Below are 24,713 nucleotides of genomic sequence, written 5' to 3'. Positions count from 1 at the left end.
AGATAAGGAAGGGACGACTCAGATGGTATAAACATTTGCAACGTAGGCCAAATAGTGCACCTGTGAGGAAAAGTGACTTAATTACTGTGGGGGGCAATAGAAGGGGTAGGGTAGACTTAAAATAACTTGGGAGGAGATAGTGAGTAAGGATTTAATATCCTTGAATCTATCAAAAGAAATGGTCCATGATCGCATAAATTGGCGGAAAAGGATTCATATAGCCGACCCCACCTAGTGGGACTAAGGCTTGGTTTTGCTGTTGTGTTGTTGTTGTTATTGTTGTTTCTTTCATTTCTCAGTCTATTAACTACTGCATTATAGATATATAAGTTAGGAATGATGCCATGTTCCCACATTTCATATTTTCATCCATAAGTTTTAGAGCTTCCTCCATGTGTCCTTCCCTACAGTACCCATCAACAATAAAATTGCATGAGATGATATTTGGCATGACACCGCTTTCTAGCATGATATTGAAAGTTTCCAATGCCCTGTCCAAGAAACATATCTTACAAAAACCATGAATGAGACTGTTAAAATGAAATGTGTTACGAGCTAAATTACTAATCATCTCCCCCAAAAGTTTGTGTGCTGATTCCATATCACCCTGCATACAAAATCCACCGATTGAGATGCCGTAAGCAGTATGGTCATATTCATAATCGGAGTCCCCAAGATTACGAAACATATCTATTGAAATATCCATTAGTCCACATTTAAAAAAACCATTTAAGAGTGCGCTACAACTGACCAGGGATGGTTTTATGTTACTGCTACTCATTCCTCCATTAAGATGAGACCTTTGTCAAGATCCCTGCTCTTGCAAAGCCCGTCAATCAAAATGCCGTCGCTAACATCTGGGGGTATTCCACAGCTTTTCATTTCTCCCAAAATGCTCAAAGTATTATAACATTCACCTCTTTGGCAGAAGCCATAAATAACAGCATTATAACAATAACAATTGACAGGCGGGTTTTTAAACCTCAGATCCCTAATAAAGTCCAAAGCAAACTCAACAGATCCAACTCTACAGAGTCCATAAATATATGTACCATATGTTTCAACAGTCGGGAATTTCGCACGCTTCTCCATTTCTTCTAAAATCTCAGTAGCTTGTAAAATATCCATTTCTGCCTGCTCATGATGTCCCTTACAGTTGAAGTTTATCATAATGGTATAAGTATAAACATTGGGCAATGGTCCAGAATTCCTTTTTTCATCAAACAAACATTTGAGGAATTCTGCTTTATTTGCCTCTGCCAAACACTTGAGCAAAAAATTACAGGATAAAATATTTGGCCTGAAGCCCAAATTTCTTAGCCTGCATAAACACATCAACGGCATTTTCAAGCATTGAATTCCCCGCAAAATCCTTAATCAGTAAATCAAATATGGCACTTGATCTTGCAGGGCAATTAGACGAATCCATTAAAGCAGGGAACAATTCAAACATATCAAGCTTAACTTCATTACAGTAGCAAATAATATCTCTAAGCAAAGCATATACTTCATTCTGCATCCCCACCCATGCAAATGTATGGATAATAATCCTAAATGCATATATAGAATGAGAAAACCCGTATTTCTCCACAACTTTTAAGAACCTCTTCTCCCATATAATATTCCAGTTCAAAGATTTAAATACCCTCACAACAAGGGGACACAGAGCGCTCCCTGCATACATCCAACCTGTTTCTTTGAACATTATTTTCATCAACTACAGCAACTTCGTCACTTGAACTAGAATCAAACATATGATCATCCAATAATAATGTCGAAGCCTTATATAACCACCTTTACTGGAGAACAATTGGATATCGAAACAAACCCGAATGCACAAAACTTGCAGGAATCAAATTAACTGCACAAATTCTTGGAAACGAGCAAATACCCATTAAGATTTGACTCAAGTTTTCAAGATATCACGCAGACCCATAGTCATCCCAACTCTTCTGGGTCGGTTAAAAGGATGCTGTTCCACCATTGTAGCGGGTCAGCAATCACGTCTCTCAGCTCAAATTTGAGCTATCGAACAACTGAAAAACTAATAACGAATAAAGCACTCAAAGACAGTAAAAGCATCAAAAGACTATAAAAATAATGGCGAAAGTACCTCAATTAGAGAAGCCACTTGTTAGATAATCTGTGTGTGTGTGTGAGAGAGAGAGAGAGAGAGAGAGAGAAGCACCGACCTCTTGGGCGTCCTTAGCCTGCGGGTCGATACTTAGATATGCGATTTGGGGCGATTGCCTGCAGGCTGCGGCTACGTTGCTTGCTGCCCAACTTAATGTGGGTGCCGGGTGTAGTCATTTTTGCTCAAGGCCCAAGGCAAACCATTTTGTTTGACCTGGTCCCTAAGAAGTTGGTTTGGTCCAATAGCTATTCATTAGAATTAGATTAAGATGAAATATAGTTTAATTTTTAAAAATTAAATAAATATTTATTTATTATATATTTTTAATTATTTTATTTAACATATAATAAGAAAAGAATAAATATTCCATAATAAAAATTCAGAAAAGTTATTTTCTATTTATTCCTTATTATAAACTCATAAAATATTTTACATTATTATTTGCTTTACAATAACAACATAATTTCATATATAATTAATTGTAACTGACTGACTAAAACTAATATATACTTAAGCATAGGTATTTTGCAAACTAATCATTAAAGTGTTTTGGGTCACCAAAATCTCTCCTTTTTCTTCAACCAATAAGATTTTAAGTTTTAGTTGCATTTGCAAGCTATATGCCATATTTATGGACCAAACAAAAAAAAGAGGTTATATGTGGTTTTTGAAATACTTAAAATAACATGAAAATAATAAAAATATAATGAAATTTATATAAAAATGCAACAATTTAGAAAGAAGTCACTTATGTGACAATTTATGTAATTTTATCCAGCACGCAATACGAAAAAAAAAAAAACATTTTGTCTATTCATCATTTTAAATTAATTTAAAAAAAAGAAATTTGCATTGTTACTTGCATTATAGTAATAACACATTTTTTTATATAAATTGCCATAAGTTCTTATCTTATAATCATTCTATTCATAAAAGTTAATAATTGAAATAAAAAATGGTGAATGAAGTGAAAAGAGGAAATTAATTTAGAGACCAAGCTGAAACATTCCAAATAGTTTGAAGACCAAAAGCATATTTAACTGTGCAAAAGCAGTTCTAAACATGAATAATGTGATAAAATAAAATTTTTAATTGACTTTTTGTGTCAATTTGAAACATGACTTGTGCTAAAAGGACTTTCTTTTATTTTAATTGTCTTCTATCACTTCTATTGATTAATAGTAATAAATTGCATAAGCTAATTAGATGAAGTCAAATTGTCTCTACATTTTTTAAGTTTCAGAAGATTTTACCCCCAAATTTTAGTCAATTTAGATTTTAAAAATGATTGTTACAATGATATTTTTCATCGCATTTTTTTAAATTAATTTTATGGTGGATTGATTATTAATAAATTCATTAGTCCAAGTCACTTCATCGAATTCTAAACTAATGTAATTGTGTTAACAATTTTTTAATAATAGAATTGAAGAGCTTTTATCTTTGATTGCATTTTTCACACAACTAACACGAATAGTCTAGAGAAAAATAGCTATGTTTGACAAAAGTTTTTCTACGCATAATAAGGAAGAAAAAGAAATATGATCTCAATATTTCTACAATCAAATAATTAGTGAAAGAGTAAGATGAAAACTGAGCAAGAAAAGAAAATTTATCTGCACATCTGCTCATGTGCATGCATATGGTCATTATTCTCCAGCCCATCTCATTCTTCATCACCAATCAAAGCAAAATGTCTATTGTACTTACATTGGCGTGACCATTGTTAGATGTTCCTGCTATCGATTTTGTTCAGGTAGAAGCCATTTAGCTACAACATATTGGTAAACCATATTTTCTTTGTAACCACCTTTTTTTGTGCATTTACAACTAAGTTTTCGTTATTAGGTAAATTTTAGGGTCCACTTAGTTGTGTAAAATAGTTTTCATTTTCTGTTCTACTTTTTTAAAAAAATTGCCAAAAAGTTAGCTAGTTTTTATTTTTGAAAAAATTGTATGAAATAAATGAATAACACTAAACAATTTTGACACTGTTTTCTTGTGGAAATAGTTTTTTTTTATTTCTAATTTTTTAAATAATTATGAAAATGTCTCCTTGTTTTCTAATTTTCCAAATTTATATAAAAAAGTTGGAGACAATTTTTTTTTTTTTTTTATCGTTTTCAAATTTCTAACTCTTTGCATATGAGAACATAGAATTCGGATCTTAAACTTTAATTTGTGTGTTTTATGTATAGAATTCTTTCTAAATCACCACAAATACAAGTTCAAGCCCCAAAATCTTTGAGATCCTAGATATTCCCTCATATAATTTTTCAAAAATTGAGAAAGCAAATTTTTTTTTTTTTTTAAATTTATTTTGCAATCTAAAACTAAAAAAAACAAAAAAAAACAAAAAAAATTACTTTGCACATTTAAAAAACTCTTTATTTTCTACCTTTTAAATATGAATTTTGAAAAATTTTAAAAAAAAAACTAAATTTTTTGTAATTCTTTGAAAAACTTAAAAAATACATATTTGTGTGGATTTTGCTTGAATTGTTTCATTTGTTTTAAAATTCTTAATCAAGCACTTAATGTCCAATTAGGCCCCATTCACCCCCCCCCCTCTCTTGGGTTGCATTGAAATAACATTATTTTCTACGAGAAATATTGGTTAGAGCTTTTAGAGTTTTATCAAACACTTAAAGCCAGATTTTTCTTTCTAATAGCTCTTTTTCCACAAAGGGGTCAAACAATTTTTACAACAATCACAATCAACTCCTTTTCATCAGTTCCTTTTTAAAAGTTCCTTTCAAAAGCCATAAAAATGCCAAACAAAGCTTTACAGCAAGATCGGTTAGGCGGTAATTGGAAAGCTTTCAAAGGAAAGATAATGAATCCTACAAGTGTGTTGAGTTGTAATGGGAAGGTTCACAGTTTGATGGGCATTAAGGCTACTTGATTGTGTCTCGCATATAGTTTTGTACAATGTTTTTGATGAAGATTTTGAAGAGAGAACTTGGAAGAAGCTCAAAAACTTGCAAATATATATTTGCAAATAACTACTAGTAGTATTAAGAATTAACTGAAGCTTTATAGTAGAAACAAAGCAGCAATGAGGTGCTAACCCTAGAATAAGGAATGAATAGCATATATTCTAAAACACCAACTAAAAAAGTGTACCAAAATGAAATCTTTTAACCTTTGTAGAATCAACTCTCTTTTCCCTTTAAAATGTTACCTATTCCTCTCCCTCCAAACACACCAGAACAGAAACAGAAGTACTATCCTACAACCTCTGAGTATTCTAATCAAATAACTTAATATAGACAATAAATTAAATATACCCAATCCTATTAACCTCCCTTCCTTTGCTCTATATGTTGGCCTTATAAGGCTTAAAATCTTGTTTTGATGATAACAAACAAGAGGAACTTAACATATTTGGTTAAGTGATGACATTTCAGGACTCAACTATGAGAAAGTAAGGTCAAGTGTTTACAAGGATCCATTGAAGTCTTAAAATCAAAAAAATATGATCAAAAGAAGCTTAAAGGCATCGATTCTAAGATGATCTATTAAAACTTGAAGATTATGAGAGCATGAATATTAAAGAGAAAGCTCAAAGTATATTAAAGCTTGAAGCCAAAGCAAGCATAAAGACTTAAGTGTTTAGAATGTCAAAGTCTTAAGAAGTCTTTATGTAAGTACTTCATATTTGAATATCTCTTGAAAGATGTTGAAGCTCTTTAGGATGTCATATAGACTTAGAGACCAAATTTTTGAAAACCCTGGAAAATGCTTTTTAAAAAGTCACATTTGAGTTTTTCAAACAACAACGGATCATAGTCTTAAAAATGAAAGTTTTTGAAAAGTTGAAACAGTTCAACCTGACTAACCTAAATGAACTGTACTTGCTCAGCCGACTGACAATAAAAACTGTCAATTAAACTGTCCAGCCGACTGACCTGAATGAACAATGTTCACTCAGCCGACTAACAAATTGGACTGTTCAGCCGACTGACCAATTTGAACTGTGTTCACACAGCCGACTGACAATTAATTCGTAAAATTCCTGGACAGACAAAATGGTCTCAGCCGACTGTCCTATACAAAAATAGATCCAGTCGAGTGACTCAGCCGACTGACCCACGGATATTTTAAAATTCGAACTTCAACAGGAAAATTCCGAAAAATTAGGTTTTCAAATTTAAATGTTGGGGGATACTCCACGCAAATAGGGCAACAAGGAAACTCACTCTAAAAACTCTATAAATACTCCTTTAACCCAATGAATTAGAGAACCAAGAGACAATAATCAGCATTCAAGCCTTCAAGTTAAAATCTCTTTATAGCTCTCTCTGGCTCATCTGTTTTGCTGAGAAATTGAAGTGCTGATCATCTCAAATTTGATTTCTACTGCTGATCTTCATCTAAGAAGGATATTGGTGAATTTTATACTTAAGCTTCATCTTATTTCTAATTGATATTTGAATTTTGAAGTATATGGTACTGAATTTGTACTAATCTGCTCTTTGAGAGAGTGTTCTTGTACGCAACAATTATTTTGTATTTCTTGTAGTTCTTGGACGATTCCAGGTTGTTGGATCGTTGCCTAAGCGTGGGATATCGCTTGGAGAGGCGTTGCTTAAGGCACTAGTGGGTGTGTCTTCTAAGGAGACGACTCCAACCTTCTAGAGTCGTTAGGATTGCTACTACTTTGCAATTTTTTTAGAACCTGCTCGTACTTCCTTTGAATTCTCTGAGTGTGCCTTCCTTCTTCTATCAATCTGCTCCTTTCTCGCTTCTCCGTATACTCTCTATTGTGTGTGTCCTGGTCTATGTGAGACTCCTTTATTTATAGGGTTAGTCCTAGGTCAATTTAGGCAAGGTCTGATCTTTTCTTTCTTCCTTATTTCCTTCTAAATAGCAATCCTCTTGCTGGCTTTTCTTCCTATAGCAATGCAATCCCCCTTTCTTGTGATATGGCTAATTCTCCATTCAATGGAGGGTCTGGCCAAGAATTTGAGGGGAAACAGTCCAAATTTTGATTGATTTATGCAATATTCTTTTAAGGATTGTTTCCAAATTAATTTAATGTCAAGGTAAATTATGTTTCCGCTGCATAGGTATGATTTTATATTCAGATTTACCCCGGTGCCTTCTGAGGCTCGAGTTCCATAGCAGGGGGTATCAGAACAGTTAATTTATATATATATATAAAGATGTAAATTTTGCGGTCGTCACAATTTGGTATCAGAGCTTAGGTTGTTAGGTTCTATAGACTTTAAAGTGCAGTGTGAAACAATACCAGAATATAGGAAAAGAATTTGAGGTTTTATTCTGTGATTTGCCTAGTAAAGAAGTGTTTGAGCTTGGGGTATCGCTTGTAACTGTTTTGTTCCGCCCGAAAAGGAACATGTATAGTGGAATCCTTAGGTGGTTTGCCTAAGGCGAGGACGTAGGCTGGGGATAAGCCAAACCTCGTAAAAACCTTAGTCTCCTTCTCTTTCCCTTACTCTCTATATTTTTCAGCATACCTATAAACTGCGTGGATGATTTAAATTCTTGATCATATATACTACGTAGTTTGGAAATTAAATAAGCTGAAGATTAATTTGTTTTTGGGCTTGCGGAAACCAAAAGGGAGTACATTGGTTGATCAATATCTTTGCGGAAACCTCAAAGGGAGTACGTTGATTGGTTAACACTCAAAGACAAATTAACTAGAAGTTTATTTAAATTCTAAGTTAATTGGGAATTTGAGTTGTGGTTTGCTTTCAATCAAATTTCATTATTTACAAGGCTTACAAACATACACAGGGCTGTAAAAGTTGAAACTTGTATAAGAGCTAAATCTCATATCTTGGTTGAATATATTGTGGTTGATTGGTGAATTAAGTTTTTGTTTAATTGTGTGGTCGTGGATTGAATAAAAAGAACTAAATTTTTGTGTGATTGCTAAATCAACAAAAAGTTAAGAATTCATTGAAAGAATTAAAAGAGTTTAAGAATTCAAAAAAAGATTTAAAAGAAAATTTTTAAACCCAATTCACCCCCCACTCTTGAGACTACACCTTGGTTTTCACTATAAGTATCTTGTCACTACCATACCATAAATTATGGAAAGAGCCGACTAGGATGGAAATGTCATAACTATACAACTTTCCTTAGTTAAGGGCTAAGCTTTTAGATGGTTATTTCTATTAGACACCAATACTTCTAAAACACTCTTCATTCCTTTGCTCTAACCCTAGAATAAGGAATGAAGAGCATATATTCTAAAACTCCAACTAAAAAAGTGTATACAAAATGAAATCTTTCAATCTCTGTAGAATCAACTCTCTTTACCCTTTAAAATCTCTCCTATTCCTCTCCCTCCAAACACACCAGCACAAAAAAAGTAATATCCTACAACCTCTGAGTATTCTAATCAAATAACATAGTATAGACAATAAATTAAACATGCCCAACCCTATTAATATCCCTTCCTTTGGCCTACGAGTATCTCGTTACTACCATTAACATAAATTATGGAAAGAGCGGACTAGGACGGAAATGTCATAATTATACCAACTTTCCTTAGTTAAAGGGCTAAGCTTCTAGATGGTTATTTGTGTTAGACACCAATACTTATAAAACACTCTTCATTCCTTTGCCCTATGAGTATCTGGAAAGAGAAGATTGGGATGGAAATGTCATAACTATACAACATTCCTTAGTTAAGGGCAAAGCTTCTAGATGGTTATTTGTGTTAGACACCAATACTTCTAAAACACTCTTCAAAAATGTAACCAACATCCCCTAGGCATTTTCACAAAAGTATCAAACAATTAATTTGGTTTTTCTCCAATAAGGAAAATTATTAAAGCTACCTTTTTACTCATGAAAGAAACGCATGGAGAGAAGATATAAGATCTTAATATGGTTTTCAAAAGAAGAAGATTCCAATAGGGTCTCAAGGGAAGTCTTGAGGCATGTAATAAAAGGAAAATATATGTTTAATATGTATGACAAAGTAGTCAAATGCAAGAATTATTGTTGTTTGGCAGGCGGGCCGGGGGGGGGGGGTGTTAAAAAAAGTGATTTTCCTGTAGGTTTATACCAAAGATCTATTCTATACATGAGCTTGCTGTGCATATTCAGGTGACATCCCCTAAAGCACACCTTTTCATATGCTAATGTTTAAATAGATGATATCAAGACTGGGGTAATCATAGGTTGGAAATATGGACTAGAATACATGGACCAAAAAACAGACTAAGGTTTTAATGGAAATATGCTCAAGTCTTTGCAGATGCTAAAGTTTTATTTTCTTGTGCTACCATCACTATTTATTCTTGGAACTTTACTTTGTAAATAAATGAACAATAGATTTCAACTTAGAGGTTCACTAAGTCAATTTTTTTCTACAATTTTGTAAATGAGCACAACAATTACTATATTGCCAAAAAAAGCGTACAAAAGAAAATAAAATACACACCTGAGTATAGCTCTATGTACAATTGACCTCAAACGCCAAATGTATCATGATTAGTGGACCTTATCCAATTATATGAGTCTGTGGAGCAATTGAACAAAACAGACCATTTAATTTTTCATCAATAAATTTACAAGGCACGATTATTCAACAATTGCAAAGACTTGCTAAAGATATTTTGTAAATTACCATAAAATTTACCAAGTTGTGGAAGCAATATGTCACCAATTGGTGCACAAGTGAGCAAAATGAGATGCCCATCAAATCACTGTTCAGCAATGATCCTCCAAACTGCAGACAAAGTGAGGTACTTCAGTACAAGTCATTGCCCATTTCAACAATTATTTGTCCAATTCACAACATAACTACTTCAAAGAAACACATGATGTTAGAAAAAAAAAGGATTTAGAAGATGCATTCCAATTCAATTCCCACCCTCAACCATGTACTCCCATCCCCCCCCCCCCCAACAAAAAAAGGAAGAAAAAGCAAAAAAGAGGGAATTTAAAAATCAAGATTATAGCAACAACTCCAAGTCCGGGAAATATTTTGCAATAAGCATTCAAATCTTTGAATTAATGCACAAATATGTTGTAGAGGTTGCAATCAAGTAGTTAGTTTTTTTTTTGCTTTTTTTTTTTTTTAGGAATTTAAGCAGCCAACAATTTAGGAAAAAAATTAAAAAATACATAAGAACAGGAGATAAACCAGTATATTTGAAAAATAATTTCTCAAAATGGTTAAAATTCGGAACTAATTTGAATATCCACAATATTCACTGCATGAATGACTAATTTTTGGATTAATATCTGAACTATGAAACAGAAAGTTAGACACCCCTAGTAAAGAGTAACATTGAATTTGGAATTTCATAGAATATTTCATGGAACTGTCACAATTAACTGAATGAGACAGAGATCAAAGACTCATAAGTCCGAAAGAAAAGCTAATGCATTGCGTATGGTCTGATGCATGCACAAGGTATGGTTGTTTCACTATTTCCAAGCAAGTACTGTGTTTTTCTGTTTGATAGGACCATCCTTGCATGTGCCCAAAATTATGCAGCTGTAATAGAAATTGTGCATTTCACAATCCAAAATATGTGACACTTCCCAAGAAAATAACTGATGTTATGTCCCTTATACCAGGTATTGACGACGTAAGTTTTCCACACTAAGTAAACATGAACATGAAGCCTAAGACACCAGCATATTACTATAATGTGAATGGAATTCTTACATCTTTTTAAAGAAATAGAAAATTGTGCTAAACAAAACAAGGGGAAATATATTTGAGTAACCACCTGATTTTTACCACATTGTTTCCTCAGTTAGGCTTTTCATTGACATCCAATCGAAGGGCTTTATAGGTAATATAATCTGGTAAAATGCCTTTCTCCTTCATTTCACTGAATAATTCATGTGCTCTATCCAGATTTCCAAGTCTCCTGTACCCAGAAATGAGAGCAGTATATGTCACCACATCAGGAGTGACGTCCTTTCTTCTCATTTCCTCAACTAAAAGACCAGCAATATCCATCCGTTTCAACTTGCAATATCCATCAACTAGGCATGTATAGGTAAAAACATTGGGCGCATGGCCTCTCTGCAACATTTCATTAAACAATGTCCAGGCCTTCTTCATATCTCCAATTCTACAAAACCCAGCTATTATTGTTGTGTAAGAAATCTTATCTGGAGTCAAACCCTTTTCTATCATTTCCTTAAATAAATTATATGCTTCACTCAATTTGCTTTTGCAGCAAAATATGTTCACAAGAATTGTATATGTGACTGTGTTTGGGGTGATCCCATTTTTAAGCATCCTTGTATACAACATCAAGGCCTTTGTTAAATTTGACTGCTTTGCAAAACCATCTATAAGAGTGCTATAAGTGACAACAGAGGGAAAAACATTCCGTTTGAGCATCAAAGCAAAAAGTTCCCATGCTTTTTCTACTTTTCTTTCATTTCTCAGTCTATTAATTACTGCATCATAGGTATAGAAGTTAGGAATGATGCCACGTTCCCACATTTCATCCATAAGTTTTAGAGCTTCCTCCATGTGCCCTTTCCTACAGTACCCATCAACAATAAAATTGCATGAGAAGGTATTTGGCATGACACCGCTTTCTAGCATGATATTGAAAGTTTCCAATGCCCTGTCCAAGAAACCCATCTTACAAAAACCATGAATGATACAGTTAAAATAAAATGTGTTAGGAGCTAAATTATTGCTGATCATCTCCCCCAAAAGTTTGTGGGCTGACTCCATATCACCCTGCATACAAAATCCTCTGATTAAGATGCCGTAAGAAGTATGGTTGTATTCATAATCGGAGTTCCCAAGATTACGAAACATATCTATTGAAATATCCATCAGTCCATGTTTACAAAAACAATTTAAGAGTGAGCTATAACTTACCAGGGATGGTTTTATTTTACTGCTACTCATTTCCTCCATTAAGATGAGACCTTTCTCAAGATCCCCACTCTTGCAAAGCCCGTCAATCAAAATGCCGTAGCTATAAACATCTGGGGATATTCCACAGCTTTTCATTTCTCCCAAAATGCTCAAAGCATTATAACATTCACCTTTTTGGCAGAAGCCATAAATAACAGCATTATAACAATAACAATTGACAGGCCGGTTTTTAAACCTCAGATCCCTAATAAAGTCCAAAGCAAACTCAACAGATCCAACTCTACAGAGTCCATAAATATATGTACCATATGTTACAACAGTTGGGAATTTCGCACGCTTCTCCATTTCTTCTAAAATCTCAGTAGCTTGTAAAATGTCCATTTCTGCCTGTTCATGATGTCCCTTACAGTAGAAGTTTATCATAATGGTGTAAGTATAAACATTGGGCAACGGTCCAGAGTTCCTCATTTCATCAAACAAACATTTGAGGAATTCTGCTTTATTTGCTTCTGCCAAACACTTGAGCAAAAAATTACAGGATAAAATATTTGGCTGAAGCTTAAATTTCTTAGCCTGCATAAACACATCAACGGCATTTTCAAGCATTGAATTCCCCGCAAAAACCTTAATCAGTAAATCAAATACGGCACTTGATCTTGCAGGGCAATTAGGCGAATCCAATAAAGCAGGGAACAACTCAAACATATCAAGCTTAACTTCATTACAGTAGCAAATAACATCTCTAAGCAAAGCATATACTTCATTCCGCATCCCCATCCATGCAAATGTATGGATAATAATCCTAAATGCATATATAGAATGAGAAAACCCGTATTTCTCCACAACTTTTGAGAACCTCTTCTCCCATATAATATTCCAGTTCAAAGATTTAAATACCCTCACAACAAGGGGACACAAAGAGCGCTCCCTGCATACATCCAACCTATTTCTCTGAACATTATTTTCATCAACTACAGCATCTTCGTCACTTGAACTAGAATCAAACCCATGATCATCCAATAAAAATGCCGAAGAAGCAGTATGGTGCAACCTATATAACCACCTTTCCCGGAGAACAACTGGATATCGAAACAAACCCGAAAGCAAAAAACTCGCCGAAATCAAATTAACTGCACAAATTCTTGGAAACGAGCAGATACCCATTAAGATTCGACTTGAGTTTTCAAGACATCACGCAGACCCATAGTCATCCCAACTCTTCTGGGTCGATTAAACGGATGCTGTTCCGCCATTGTAGCGGGTCAGCAACTATGTCTCTCAGCTCAAATTTGAGCTATCGAGCAACTGAAAAACAAATAGCGAATAACGCAGTCAAAGACAGTAAAAGCATCAAAAGACTACGAAAAGAATGGTGAAAGTACCTCAATTAGAGAAGCCACCTGTTAGATATTCTGCGTGTCTGTGAGAGAGAGAGAGAGAGAGAGAGCGAAGCAACGAAGCACCGTCCTCTTGGGCGTCCGTACCCTGCGGATTGATACTTAGCGATTTGGGTAGGGCGGGCAAATCGGACGGGCTTAGGAAATTAAAAGGGTTCGCGTTCGGGTTCGGGTTTATCCGTTTATTGACGGATGACTAACATATAAATCCAAACTTACCCATTCAATAAACGGGTTACTAACAGAAATCATGGCATAGGTGTGTGCATTTTTGGCGAGAAGCCATGAAGGTCCAAAAGTACTTGAAGAGGAGGAGGACAACGCGGCCCGGCTCAGGCGGCCCAAAGTAAAAGAGCGGTCAGCTCCTCGGCTCAGTTCAGACTGCGAACGAGAGTTCACATATATTGACTCAAGGCACAGGGTGAAGAAGAGAGAAACGAGTCGGGTGATCGGACCTGGTTCGACTCACATTTGCCGATTTCAATCCGAGATATCTCCGTCGACACACACTCTCCGCGCAGCGATGAGCGGGCACGACTCCAAGTACTTCTCCACCACCAAGACGGGAGAGATGCCTGAACTCAAAGAAGAGCTCAATTCTCAGTACAAGGTAAGGTCCCCTCTCTCTCTCTCTCGCTCTCTCTCTCTTGCATCAGTTTTGCTTGCGATTTCGTTGATAAGATAAAAATAATAAAAATATAATGATAAGTATGCAAAAATGTAAAGGAGTCACTCATGCGACAATTTATCCAACACGAAATACAAAAAAAAAAATCATTTTGTCTATTCCTCATTTTAAATTTATTAAAGAAAAAGAAATTTGCATTTTTACTTGCATTATGATAATAACACAATTTTTTTTATATAAATTGCCATAAGCTCTTATCTTATAATCATTCTACTCGTAAAATTTAATAATTGAAATAAAAAATAGTGATTGAAGTGAAAAAAAATTACTTTAGATATTAAGTTGAAAAATTCCAAATAGTTTGAAGACCAAAAGCATGTTTAAGTATGCTTAGAACAACATAAAAATGTGAAAAAATAAATTTTTGAGTTGACTTTTTGCGTCAATTTAAAGCGCTAAAAGGGCTTTCTTTTATTTTAATTGTCTTATATCACTTCTATTGGTTAATAATAATAAATCGTATAAGCTAATTACATGAATTCAAATTGTCTCTACATTATTTTAGTCAATTTAGATATAAAAAAATGTTACAATGATTTTTTTCATTGCCTTTTTTTTAATTAATTTTGTAGTGGATTGATTATTAATAAATTCGTTAGTTTTGACTAAGTCATTGCATCGAATTCTAAACTAATGTAATTGTGTTAACAATTTTTTAATAATAGAATTGAAGAGCTTTCATCTTCGATTGTATTTTTGACACAACTAACATAAAAAGTCTAGAGAAAAATAGCGAATTTTGCTTCGGACATCACAAAAGTTCCTTTACAAATAAGGAAGAAAAAGAAATATGAGCTCAGTACTTCTACAATCAAATAATTAGTAAAAGAGTATGATGAAAATTGAGCAAGAAAAGAAAATTTATGTGTACATATGCTCATGTGCATGCATGTGGTCATCATTCTCATTTTTCATCACCAATGCATTGTTAGGTGTTTCTAATAGAAGCTATTTAGTTACAACGTATTGGTAAACCATCTTTTCTTTGTAACTATCTTTTTTGGCACATTTACAATTGAGTTTTCGTTATTAGGTAAGTTTTACAGTCCGTTTAGTTGTGTAAAATAGTTTTCATTTTCTATTTTATTTTTTTTTAAATTGCTTAAAAGTTAGCTACTTTTTATTTTTGAAAAAATTGTATGAAATAAATGAACGACAATAGATAAATTGACACTCTTTTCTTGTGGAAATAGTTTTTTTTTATTTCTAATTTTTTAAATAATTACAAAAATGTCTCCTTGTTTTTTAATTTGTCAAATATATATAAAAAAGTTAGAGAATATTTTTTTTATTGTTTTTAAATTTCTAACTCTTTGCATATGAGAACGTAGAATTCGAATCTTAAACTTTAATTTGTGTGTTTTATGTATAGAATTCCTTCTAAATCACCACAAATATAACTTCAAGTCCCAAAATCTATGATCCCAAATATTCCCTCATATAGTTTTTGAAAAATTGAGAAAGCAACTTGTCTCTTTTCTTTTTTAAATATATATATATATATATATATATATATATATATATATTGCAATCTAAAACTAAAAAAACAAAAAAATTACTTTGCACATTTAAAAAACTCTTTATTTTCTACCTTTTTAATATGAATTTTTAAAAATAAAAAAATAACTAAAAATTTCATAATTCTTTGAAAAACATAAAAAAATGCAAATTTGTGTGGATTTTGCTTGTGTTGTTTCATTCATTTTAAAATTCTTAATCAAGCACTTAATGTCTAATTAAGCCCCATTCACCTCCCCTCTTAGGTTGCATTGAAATAACATTATTTTCTACTAGAAATATTGATTAGAGCTTTTAGAGTTTTATGTTTGAGCCCTAGGGTTCATAATAAGAAATAGATAAAGAATAATTATTCTCATATTTCACCATAAAATGTTTATTTTTTTATTAGTACACGTCAAATGAAATAATAAAAAATATACAAAGAATAACTATTACCTACATTCCTAAAATTTACATTATATTTCTTTTCTTTTTTTAATTTCAAGAATCATGAACTATTGCTGCCCCCAAGGCATTGGTGCGATGGATAAGCACCGACATTCTAGTAGGGGTATCATGTGTTCGATTCCAATTGATGCCCTTCTTGAAGGTGTTCCCAGTTAATTCTCTAGAGGTTTTCCTAGTCTCGGATTTGACGAAAGACTAACCGGTGCTGAAAACCGTAGCAGCGTCCAATTAACCCATGGGGGAAGGCCGCCAACCCGTCGATTTGGTGCTGCATCAAGGGGTCCAAAGAGTGGCTCGTTGATGGCTGGAGTTCTCACGATAATCCCAAAAAACAAATGAACTATTGCCACAATGAGGTGCCAATGCGTGGGATGCAAATGCGTGGGATGCAAGCCCCGGGGGAAAGATGTGCAAAGAAGACACAGATGACGAAGAAGACAACTAGTGGAAGACGTGATTTGTGTTAGTAATATCTTGGTCATGTAAGATTGTATCGCCTTAATTTTTAAAAATAGGGATAATTGTGTTCTTGAGGCAGAATTGTATGTCTTCTCTTAAAAAATAAAGATGATTTTGTCTTTAAAATAATTGTACTCCATGTTAATGCACGTGAAAGTTTAATACATAAAAAATATAACCTTTAGTAATAGCATTCACAACTCAGCAGCGGAAAGCACAACCTCATCAAAAGCACACAACTTGCATTCGCAGTAGATCAGCGCGCATCCTAATGGGAGATGAAACAAAGGGTTACATTCCAATTTCCAACAAGAAAATAAAGGAACATATAAAAATGACTCAACTGGAGGTGCTGTGCCTGGGAGGGGAAAGAGGCAGCATAAATATACAATCAAATGAGGCAGGTGTTATCAACTTCAACACCCTCCATGGATTGCATTGCAGTGCTCGAAGCGGTATATATATTTTTCAAAACACTCGCTCGCATGTGGTCACTGTTCTGATATCCAAAATGCTACATGATTATAACGAAATGCTCTTGGATTTCCCGTTTAAATAGAAGGTTTGCTTTTAAAACTATCCCACTGTGTGTTGTTTGCAACCCTTGGGTCCAAAATGATGAGACCCTCGTCTCACAATTTTTCTGCACAAGTAGCAGTAATGAACTTGACACGCCCAGCAGAAGATATGATTGTTATTGTCTACCTGTTAACATAAGGGAAAAATGCAAAATAAAAAATCCATCAGTTTGCATCATGCAATTGGCCGAGTGCCACACTATAGAACAAATTCAGATTCAGAAGGGCTGTCAATCCAAGTCCAATTAGGTGGGATTGACGAAAATAAGTCACTTCTGAAGCCCAATAATGTTCAAATCCCCACGGTTTTATCACTGCCAAAATATATATTGCCTTCAGGCTACTCTAATAGGGAAATATGACACACAGGTTATGACTCAAGAACAATACCTTTGCTTGCCTAATATATCTCAGATTTCAATTTGTAACTTGTTAGTTTTACACCTCACTTTACTTTCAGGAGAAGCATTGAATAACATGCTTCTTCAATCTTTTGAACTTAAAGAGTGCATATTGCTGTGATTCCTAGTAGGGCCCGTAGGGACCATCTCTCATTTGATTGTGAAGTGTGGGTTTTGGAAATGATTTTTGTCTTCTCTTTTTCTCCCTTGTTCACGTGGGGTTTTAAAACCAAACAGATGCAGATTGTATTGATTCAGTATGATTCCTCTTAGCTTGGTTTTTCAAGGGTGCTTTCAGAAATCTATTTTTTTTCTTTCCCTTTTTTGGGCTATTGTATTTGTAAAATAGTGGCAGAAAACACATTTTGAGAATGCTGCTTCCATTTTATTTTTGTTGGTGTAAACAAAAACAGGAAAAAAAAAAAACAAGTTGCTTAATACAGTAATTGACAGCGAGATAAAAACATATTTCCTGTTTTCACAATCCCATATGCAAACTAACTAAATGAACTTCCTTTTTAAGCTTACCTCAGTTAAAATTAATATCATCTGTATAACAACAATAAACCTTAAGTACCACTAGGTGGGGTCGGTTACATGAATCCTTTTCCACCAATTCGCCAATCAAGAGTGTTTTCCTCTATTAGATTAAGGGCTATTAAATCCTTCCTCACTACCTCATTTCAAGTTATTTTAGGCCTAGCCCTACCCTTTTTCATGCTAGACAATAACTCAACTCACTCCTGCTCACAGGTGCTCTACTAAGCCCACACTTCAAATGCCCAAACCATCTAAGGGCGCACCCCCCCCCCCCCCAAAAAAAAAAAAAATCTTGTTTTCAACTGGTGTTATGCCTAAATTATTACACATATGCTCATTTCTTACTTTATCTTTTAATGTTAAACCACTCATCCACCTTAACGTTCGCATCTCAGCAACTTTTATTTTTTATACATGTTTCTTAATTGCCCAACATTCTAAACCATAAAACATAACTGGTCTTATTGTCATCTTATAAAACTAAAATTAGCATCACCTGTCCAGCCAAAAAAAATGGAATTAAAATATCAACCAGATATTTCAAACTGCAGAGATGTAAAACAAGAGAAGAGATGGCTCATGCGCTCGCTCTTGCTCTTTCTTCCACGTTTCTTTGTTCACTTTGATGGGTCTGTTCAAAACTAGGCATGGAGGAGAACCTCTAAAAATTGTTGCAGATTGATTTGCAACTGGAAAAAGTTGGGGAAGGGGTTTCATACATGAGGAGATCAAAGATAAAAACCTGTGGATTAAGATCAGCTATCAGATGCTATATGAGTGTGAGCACCTGTCTCTTTTTTTTTTTTTTCAATAATTGACCAGTTCAGTTACTATCGGAAGTTTGACAGGACAAAATATTGGGCAGCAATTAAATCAAATCATACAGGTAAACTTTTGGGGTTGGATATGCATTTGAATGGTAAGGGTTCTTCAAACTTTATCCCCAGAAGTCTGAATAGGGAGAATTGGCAAATGTATGTGCAGGTGCTGCAGTGGTGGCGCGGCGCGTTCAGGGAAGATGAGCAGGTCTCAAGCAAAGGTCTGTCACTCGATCTTCAGATGTCCATGTTTGCCAGAGCTGGAAGCATGCAGCTCCTGGAAGTTCAGAGGCAGTGAAGGGTGAGTGGTGATGTGGGAACCATGGAGGTTCAAAATCAGTATCAGCTGGACTGGTGGAGGGTAGTGGTTCAGAAGATTTTGGGGCAGCTAGGATAGGGGAGAGGATAGTGGTGGTTGCAAGGTAAAGCAACGAATGTTGTGGGTTGGGCCAGGTAATCTTTATATTACAGTACATTCGGATCATGTTTTGGGAAACAAAACTATTTCATTGGCGATTTATTTGACCTGGCTTGCTAACCCTTTTAGCTAGGTCCATTTTTAGGGGCCCTGAAGATGGGTGATGGTCGCTCATGGTAATAGATGCAATCAGGTCCAAATCAAGAGTCCTAAAACGCATAGGAAATTTTCAAGGATCACATTCTCAGCCCAACTCCAGTGAGATTCGGCTTTTTGACTCATTAAATGGTGCAGTTTTGCTCCATAAAAGGCACCTCAAAAGGTTCAAGCCTAATCACCCTTACATGACCAAGATCTCCCTAAAACATGTCCAATTTGGGATCATAATAGGCTTCTCCCTTCTGATCTTTGGCCCACACCTCTGTGTGAGACCTACACCTTCGTATAAGATTCACCCATGTAGCTCTAATAACAAATGCAATATTCTTGATCAAACTCGAGTGATCTATTGTCCGCGTTGGCCCATTGGGCGTCACAGATTTGTCCAATAAAAGTGCTTCGCAGTGTTGAACTCTAAAATATTCTTATATGGTCAAGATCTCCCTAGTACATGCCCAATGTGGAATTGTGATAGGCTCTTCCATTTGATCTCTGATGTCCTTGTTAGAGTAGACCACATCTCTATGTGAGACCCATACCTCCGTGAAGGATCCACTCATAGGGCAATACTGATGGCTCTGATACCAAATGAAACAGTCTCAACTTAACTCCGATGAGGTTGTCCGTTTTGGCACATTGGGTACACAGTTTTGTCCCATAAATGGCGCCTCACAAGATTAAAGCCTAAACCATCCTTATATGCCAATATGTCCCTTATACACATCTGATGTGGCCCTAACATTTAGCCAAAATGGGATTGACTTGGAGACGGAGAAGAAAAGGGCAGATTTAATGCTGCTTCTTGGCTGCCCCCTTCTTCACAGGTGCCAGGAAGATCGGCTGCTTCTTCCCAGATTTTGGAAGATCTGCTGCTTCTTCTTCACAGATACTGTCAAGATCTGCAGCTTCTTCTTTGCAGGTGCTGGGAGATCCTTCGCTTTTTCTTTTCTGGTGAAAGAAAAGGGTCCAGACAAGGATTTGCCTGTGGGTTCTTAACATGGGCATTTAGACTACGTCCAAGATAGCTAGATGTGTGTCAGAAGCTCAGGAAATAATATTGGTACAGGGAAAAATATTGTTAATGACAGACCAGGATATGTTAAGCCCGGAATTAGGTTTATTCTGCTTGAATGACGTTGCAGGCAGATGTTGAAATATGAGAGTTTTTTAAAGAGAAGCAAGGTAATTCTTGTGAGAAAATGTCCAAGTTTTTTTGAGAAGAAATCCTAAGGGGCATTCATGTATTGTGGAAACTCCGGCTAAGCAGCAGATTAAGTCAGGTCAAAGGGATTGTGTAAGTGTCTTACGAGAAAAGAGAAGTGGGGGATGAATCTGAAAATGAGAGTGATGTAGATAGTGAATTTATTTTTTTTTTATGGCAGCTTGTTATTGGATGAGGTTAATGAACAATTTGAATATGTTTCTGATTCATTTCATTTACTTGGGGATATCTCTCATGTGCCACCATCTCTGCTGGAAGATTTGGAGGGCGCATCTATTTGTTAAGATGATGGACAGGGTGAACAGCAGCTCTTGAGTAATCAGAGCAGGGGTGTGATTTTGCCCACACCCTTGGATGATATTTGTGAGAATGATTTAGAATTTCAACAATTATTGGACAAAGTGGGTTGTGGTTGTCTGATCCTTGAGGAAAAGAAGTTCGTATGGGAGATGTTAAAAGCAAAGTGAAGAAAGGTCAGCGAGAGTTAGCAAATCTGCAATGCGCCATTAATTACAATGGAAATGGTTTGAAGAAGGGTTTTCTTGGAGTTTATTAGGTTTTTTTGTTATTCTTATTTATTTATTTATTTTATATATATTTAGAGAATTTCTTGTTCTTTACCTTCTTTCTCAATACATTTCTTTATTATCAAAAGGAAAACATGAGACATTTTGTCTGTGCAGCAGTTCAATTTTTATTTCCATTCTTATAACTGAATCATTATTTGTTCTTTTGGTGGTCAGTTTATATATATCTAAAGAACGAATGCTTCTTGTGTTATAACACCTTAATTCCAAATTTTTTGTTTTATAGAATTCAACTAATCATGCAAACTGTTATTTTCAGTTTCACCCTCAGAAAATTCAATTTTTTGTACAAAGAGAGAAAGAATTGTTGTTTGGGGAATGACTTCAATTTCCAATTTTACTATTATGCAATTCCACTGTATACACTATATCTTTATCCATAAAATTATCCGACCAGTCAATATCTCTATTCTGTCCCTTAAGCGATTTATGTACTTAAACCACATGACAACTGTGACAAATTTCCTTCATTACGAATGTGGTTTCGCCATGATTTTACCAGTGATTTCTTTTCAGCATACACAATGATTAGCCTATGAGAAGTAAAGTTGTGAAGGCAATGGCCTTAGCAAAGACATATGTCAAGAAGAGATTTAAAGTTGCAAAATGAGCATGTGTTTACTAGAGTTCATTATTTATGTTCATCAATGGTTTGCTTTTTATCATTTTTTATACAATAACTAAAAATTTTTCTATGTTTTACAAAATTTACTTTTAGTTTATTTGAAATTTTTTTACTCATATAACTCCTGCACAATGTCCAGCCCTTAACCCATATTTATTTTACAGCTATGAATGATAGAAAACAAATACTTTTTATTCACATGACCAACTTCTACAGTACGTGCAAATAAATGCTTCATTACTTATTATTAGCAAGAAATTTTTCTTTGATAGAAAAAAAAAATATATTAAGGAAGAAGAATAAAGAGATTACAACCTTAGAGATGACAAGAAATCCTCAAAACAAAAAAAGGAAAAAAAAATGGAAAAAAAAAAAAACTTAAGAACCTAATTGAGATAACCCCACTTTAATGCTCTACCATCATAATTCACAGAAACACTGCTAATTCCTGCTAGCCTTTTTTTGACCTTCTTGTGCCACCCTCCAGATGAACTTCATTTCCTCCACAACCAGACAGCCATAACCATTCTTATCCAATAGTTGCTGGGCTTCTACATACAGAACTTCCTAAAAAAAAGGACAGCTTGGAGCACAAAGTTCCCGCATATGCGTGGTCCTGGGAAGGGGCGGACCACAATAGGTCTATAGTACGCAGCCTTAGCTTGCATTTTTGAAAGAGGTTCCCATTAATTTCCTTCACAGGAATAGGCAAAATCCCATCCATAAATAGATGCTCTTTACCCAGTTCAAGAAAGGAATACCCTCCAAACCCTCCATCAGATGGTGGCATAAATGATAGTTCCACTAGTAAATCAGATGACTCAGACACATAGGCATGCTTTTCCCAAAATTCATCCAATAACGAACTGCCATCACATGCAAACTCATTGGCAACATCATTCTCATCCCCCCAACATATCTCCCCAATGTGTTTTCTCCTTACTTTTACCACCCTTTTCATCCGAATCCCTCTTTTCGACTGTAGACATCCACCTGCAATGCTGCCTGACAAGAATAAACCCTATTGCCCTCCTAGTCTTGTCACAACTACTTCCCTCATTGCTACTCTGTTCCCCCCCACAGTTCCAAGCTTAAACTGAACATCATCCCACAAGGGCCTTCATATCCCTACCCCATAAATGTATACCAAATCTTTGTCCAATATCTCATGATGACCACATTTTCACCAAGGATGCAGAGACATCAGCTGAATACCTACATTTAGATTTACCTAAGCCACTCTCATTTCTTACTCAAACCTGGCTACCAAGATGCAAAAACCTACAAACCGCTTGTGAATAAGATGTAAATCCAACCTCTTCCAATTGCAGAACAACCCTTTTAATAAGATTTGATTTGCCCTTCATCTGTGAAGCTTGAGAAACCATCCTATTAGAGTGGCTAAATCTTTTATCAGTCTGCAAATTTTGATTCAGTTGCTTACCCATATTTGGGCCTGATTTCTATTGGATATAATGGGAAGCATATAATTCGGGCTTGCATACACTGAGCTAACTGAAGCATGCCCATTAATCATATCTGAGTCTTTTTGAATACCTAAAATATGGTACAAATGCAACGTAATACTAACAATACCCAAAGTAGATAACCTGCTCCCCATGATTGCTTAAATTGAGAACCTGAAAACCAACATTACACCCAAACTGGCCAAGCAAGCAAACGAATGAGGCAGAGAGTGACAGAGGTCCAGCAGTGTTCAATTATTCATAGATCTGAGAATCACCACTGTTCAATTTCGCTGCATTGTCGTTCAGGTTTGAATCTCATACAAATGCACCGGATCTAACCTGCTTCAATGGTGGTGATTTCCTGAAAATTTGCCGCAATATAGCAGATTCTTTGTCTCAACCCTAGCGAAGTTGCGACCCCCATCAAACCTCTCTCCCATTGCTCCTAGCCTCCATTGTCTTGTTTGCTGAACAACCCAGGCCTTTTCAACGTCGATCTTGGCTAGGCTTGAAGCCTCTTCTTAGTCAAGCATCCTTTTCTCTTTTGAAGGGTCAAATCCAAGTTCTTTTCCGAGTTCTCTCTCGAAGGGTCGATTTACTGGGTCTTTGCTCAATTGGCGCTTAGAGGCAATGCTGCTCCAACAGCAAAGCTGCATCCCCAGTGCTGCACCAACACTGCTCTGGTGAGCTCAGATGCCATTGTGAGTTTGTTCCTAGCGGCTCGTAAGATGCGATAGTTATCTCTTGCGCCCAAAGGACTTTCAATCACTCTCCTCACTCTAAGTCGACACCTTGGTGCTGATAGCAGATAATTATTGATGATTGGGATTCGTTCAGTCTAGATCAAAGGGAAATTCTTCAATCTGAGGTTGGATAAAGTACGTAAGGTCAGAGCTTTATTCATTCTCACACGGCTTTAAATAATGGTCGCAACGGTTACATAACGTCGTTATGTAACAGTTTTTTGGGTTCGCAATACCATTACACACCGTGAAATCGGTGGGAAGAAAAATCATGATTGTAGCGGTTGTTTCAGACTGTGACGGTTACATAGAGGCTGCTACGGCTGTTACATAACCACTAGACTGTTACAACAAAAAAAAATGTATTTTTAATTTTTTAATTTTTCTTCTCACTTTTATTATTCCCCCTTTCATAACCATTCTCAATATATTAAGAAAATATTGTATATTTATAACATTAGAAATTTGATGTTTGTGTTCTATATTTTTCAACTTAACCTTCTTTTCTTTCCTAGTTATTGTATATTTGTATTATTCATGTCTTATGTGTCTAATAGATTAATGGAGTGTAAAATGTATTTTGCTTCATTAATTAGTTTACCACACATAAGAATAATCAAAAGGTGTAAATACACACAAACAAGTAATTTTTCTATCAAT

The 24,713-nt window shown here is 35.1% G+C and overlaps 3 protein-coding genes and 1 pseudogene across 24 annotated transcripts in view; 1 reads left to right on the top strand and 3 right to left on the bottom strand.

Moving 5' to 3' along the window:
- The window catches only part of LOC131164282 (pentatricopeptide repeat-containing protein At1g63400-like), a 32,177-nt gene extending 18,178 nt beyond the window's left edge, over positions 1–13,999 (bottom strand). For 3 of the 18 annotated variants that reach the window (XM_058121355.1, XM_058121354.1, XM_058121348.1), the window contains exons 1-4: positions 13,364–13,490; positions 10,861–13,286; positions 9,747–9,848; positions 9,561–9,638 (exon numbers count right to left, since the gene is read on the bottom strand). In XM_058121355.1, coding sequence (XP_057977338.1) covers positions 10,884–13,145 — 2,262 coding nt within the window. In that variant the 5' untranslated portion in view covers positions 13,146–13,286; positions 13,364–13,490 and the 3' untranslated portion in view covers positions 9,561–9,638; positions 9,747–9,848; positions 10,861–10,883. Of the gene's footprint in view, positions 1–2,192; positions 2,355–9,560; positions 9,639–9,746; positions 9,849–10,860; positions 13,287–13,363 lie in introns of all 18 variants that reach the window. The other 15 variants (XM_058121362.1, XM_058121360.1, XM_058121347.1 and 12 more) reach the window with 12 other exon arrangements.
- LOC131163362 (pentatricopeptide repeat-containing protein At4g11690-like) lies at positions 306–3,858 on the bottom strand (annotated as a pseudogene).
- LOC131164284 (uncharacterized) lies at positions 13,611–16,619 on the top strand. Of its 2 annotated transcripts, none has more exons than XR_009139245.1 (2): positions 13,611–13,988; positions 16,073–16,619. XR_009139245.1 is itself a non-coding variant. In XM_058121367.1 (2 exons), the coding sequence occupies exons 1-2, from the start codon at positions 13,902–13,904 to the stop codon at positions 16,499–16,501; spliced, it is 333 nt and encodes a 110-aa protein (XP_057977350.1). In that variant the 5' UTR covers positions 13,669–13,901; the 3' UTR covers positions 16,502–16,619. The 2 variants fall into 2 exon arrangements, 1 of the variants encoding a protein (XP_057977350.1); XM_058121367.1 differs by having other exon boundaries at positions 13,669–13,988; positions 16,256–16,619.
- The window catches only part of LOC131164283 (uncharacterized), a 31,877-nt gene continuing 23,769 nt past the window's right edge, over positions 16,606–24,713 (bottom strand). Inside the window, exons 7-8 of one of the 4 annotated variants that reach the window (XR_009139244.1) lie at positions 16,838–17,198; positions 16,606–16,761 (exon numbers count right to left, since the gene is read on the bottom strand). Coding sequence is in view for 2 of the 4 variants with exons in the window: in XM_058121365.1 (XP_057977348.1) it covers positions 17,070–17,198 (129 nt within the window). In the remaining 2 variants the exon portion in view is untranslated. Of the gene's footprint in view, positions 17,199–24,713 lie in introns of all 4 variants that reach the window. The other 3 variants (XR_009139243.1, XM_058121365.1, XM_058121366.1) reach the window with 3 other exon arrangements.

Source organism: Malania oleifera, chromosome 9 (assembly GCF_029873635.1).
Source record: "Malania oleifera isolate guangnan ecotype guangnan chromosome 9, ASM2987363v1, whole genome shotgun sequence".
Taxonomy (NCBI): domain Eukaryota; kingdom Viridiplantae; phylum Streptophyta; class Magnoliopsida; order Santalales; family Ximeniaceae; genus Malania; species Malania oleifera.
The sequence above is the reverse complement of the archived record's forward strand: the minus strand, read 5'-3'. Positions and strand labels throughout refer to the sequence as shown.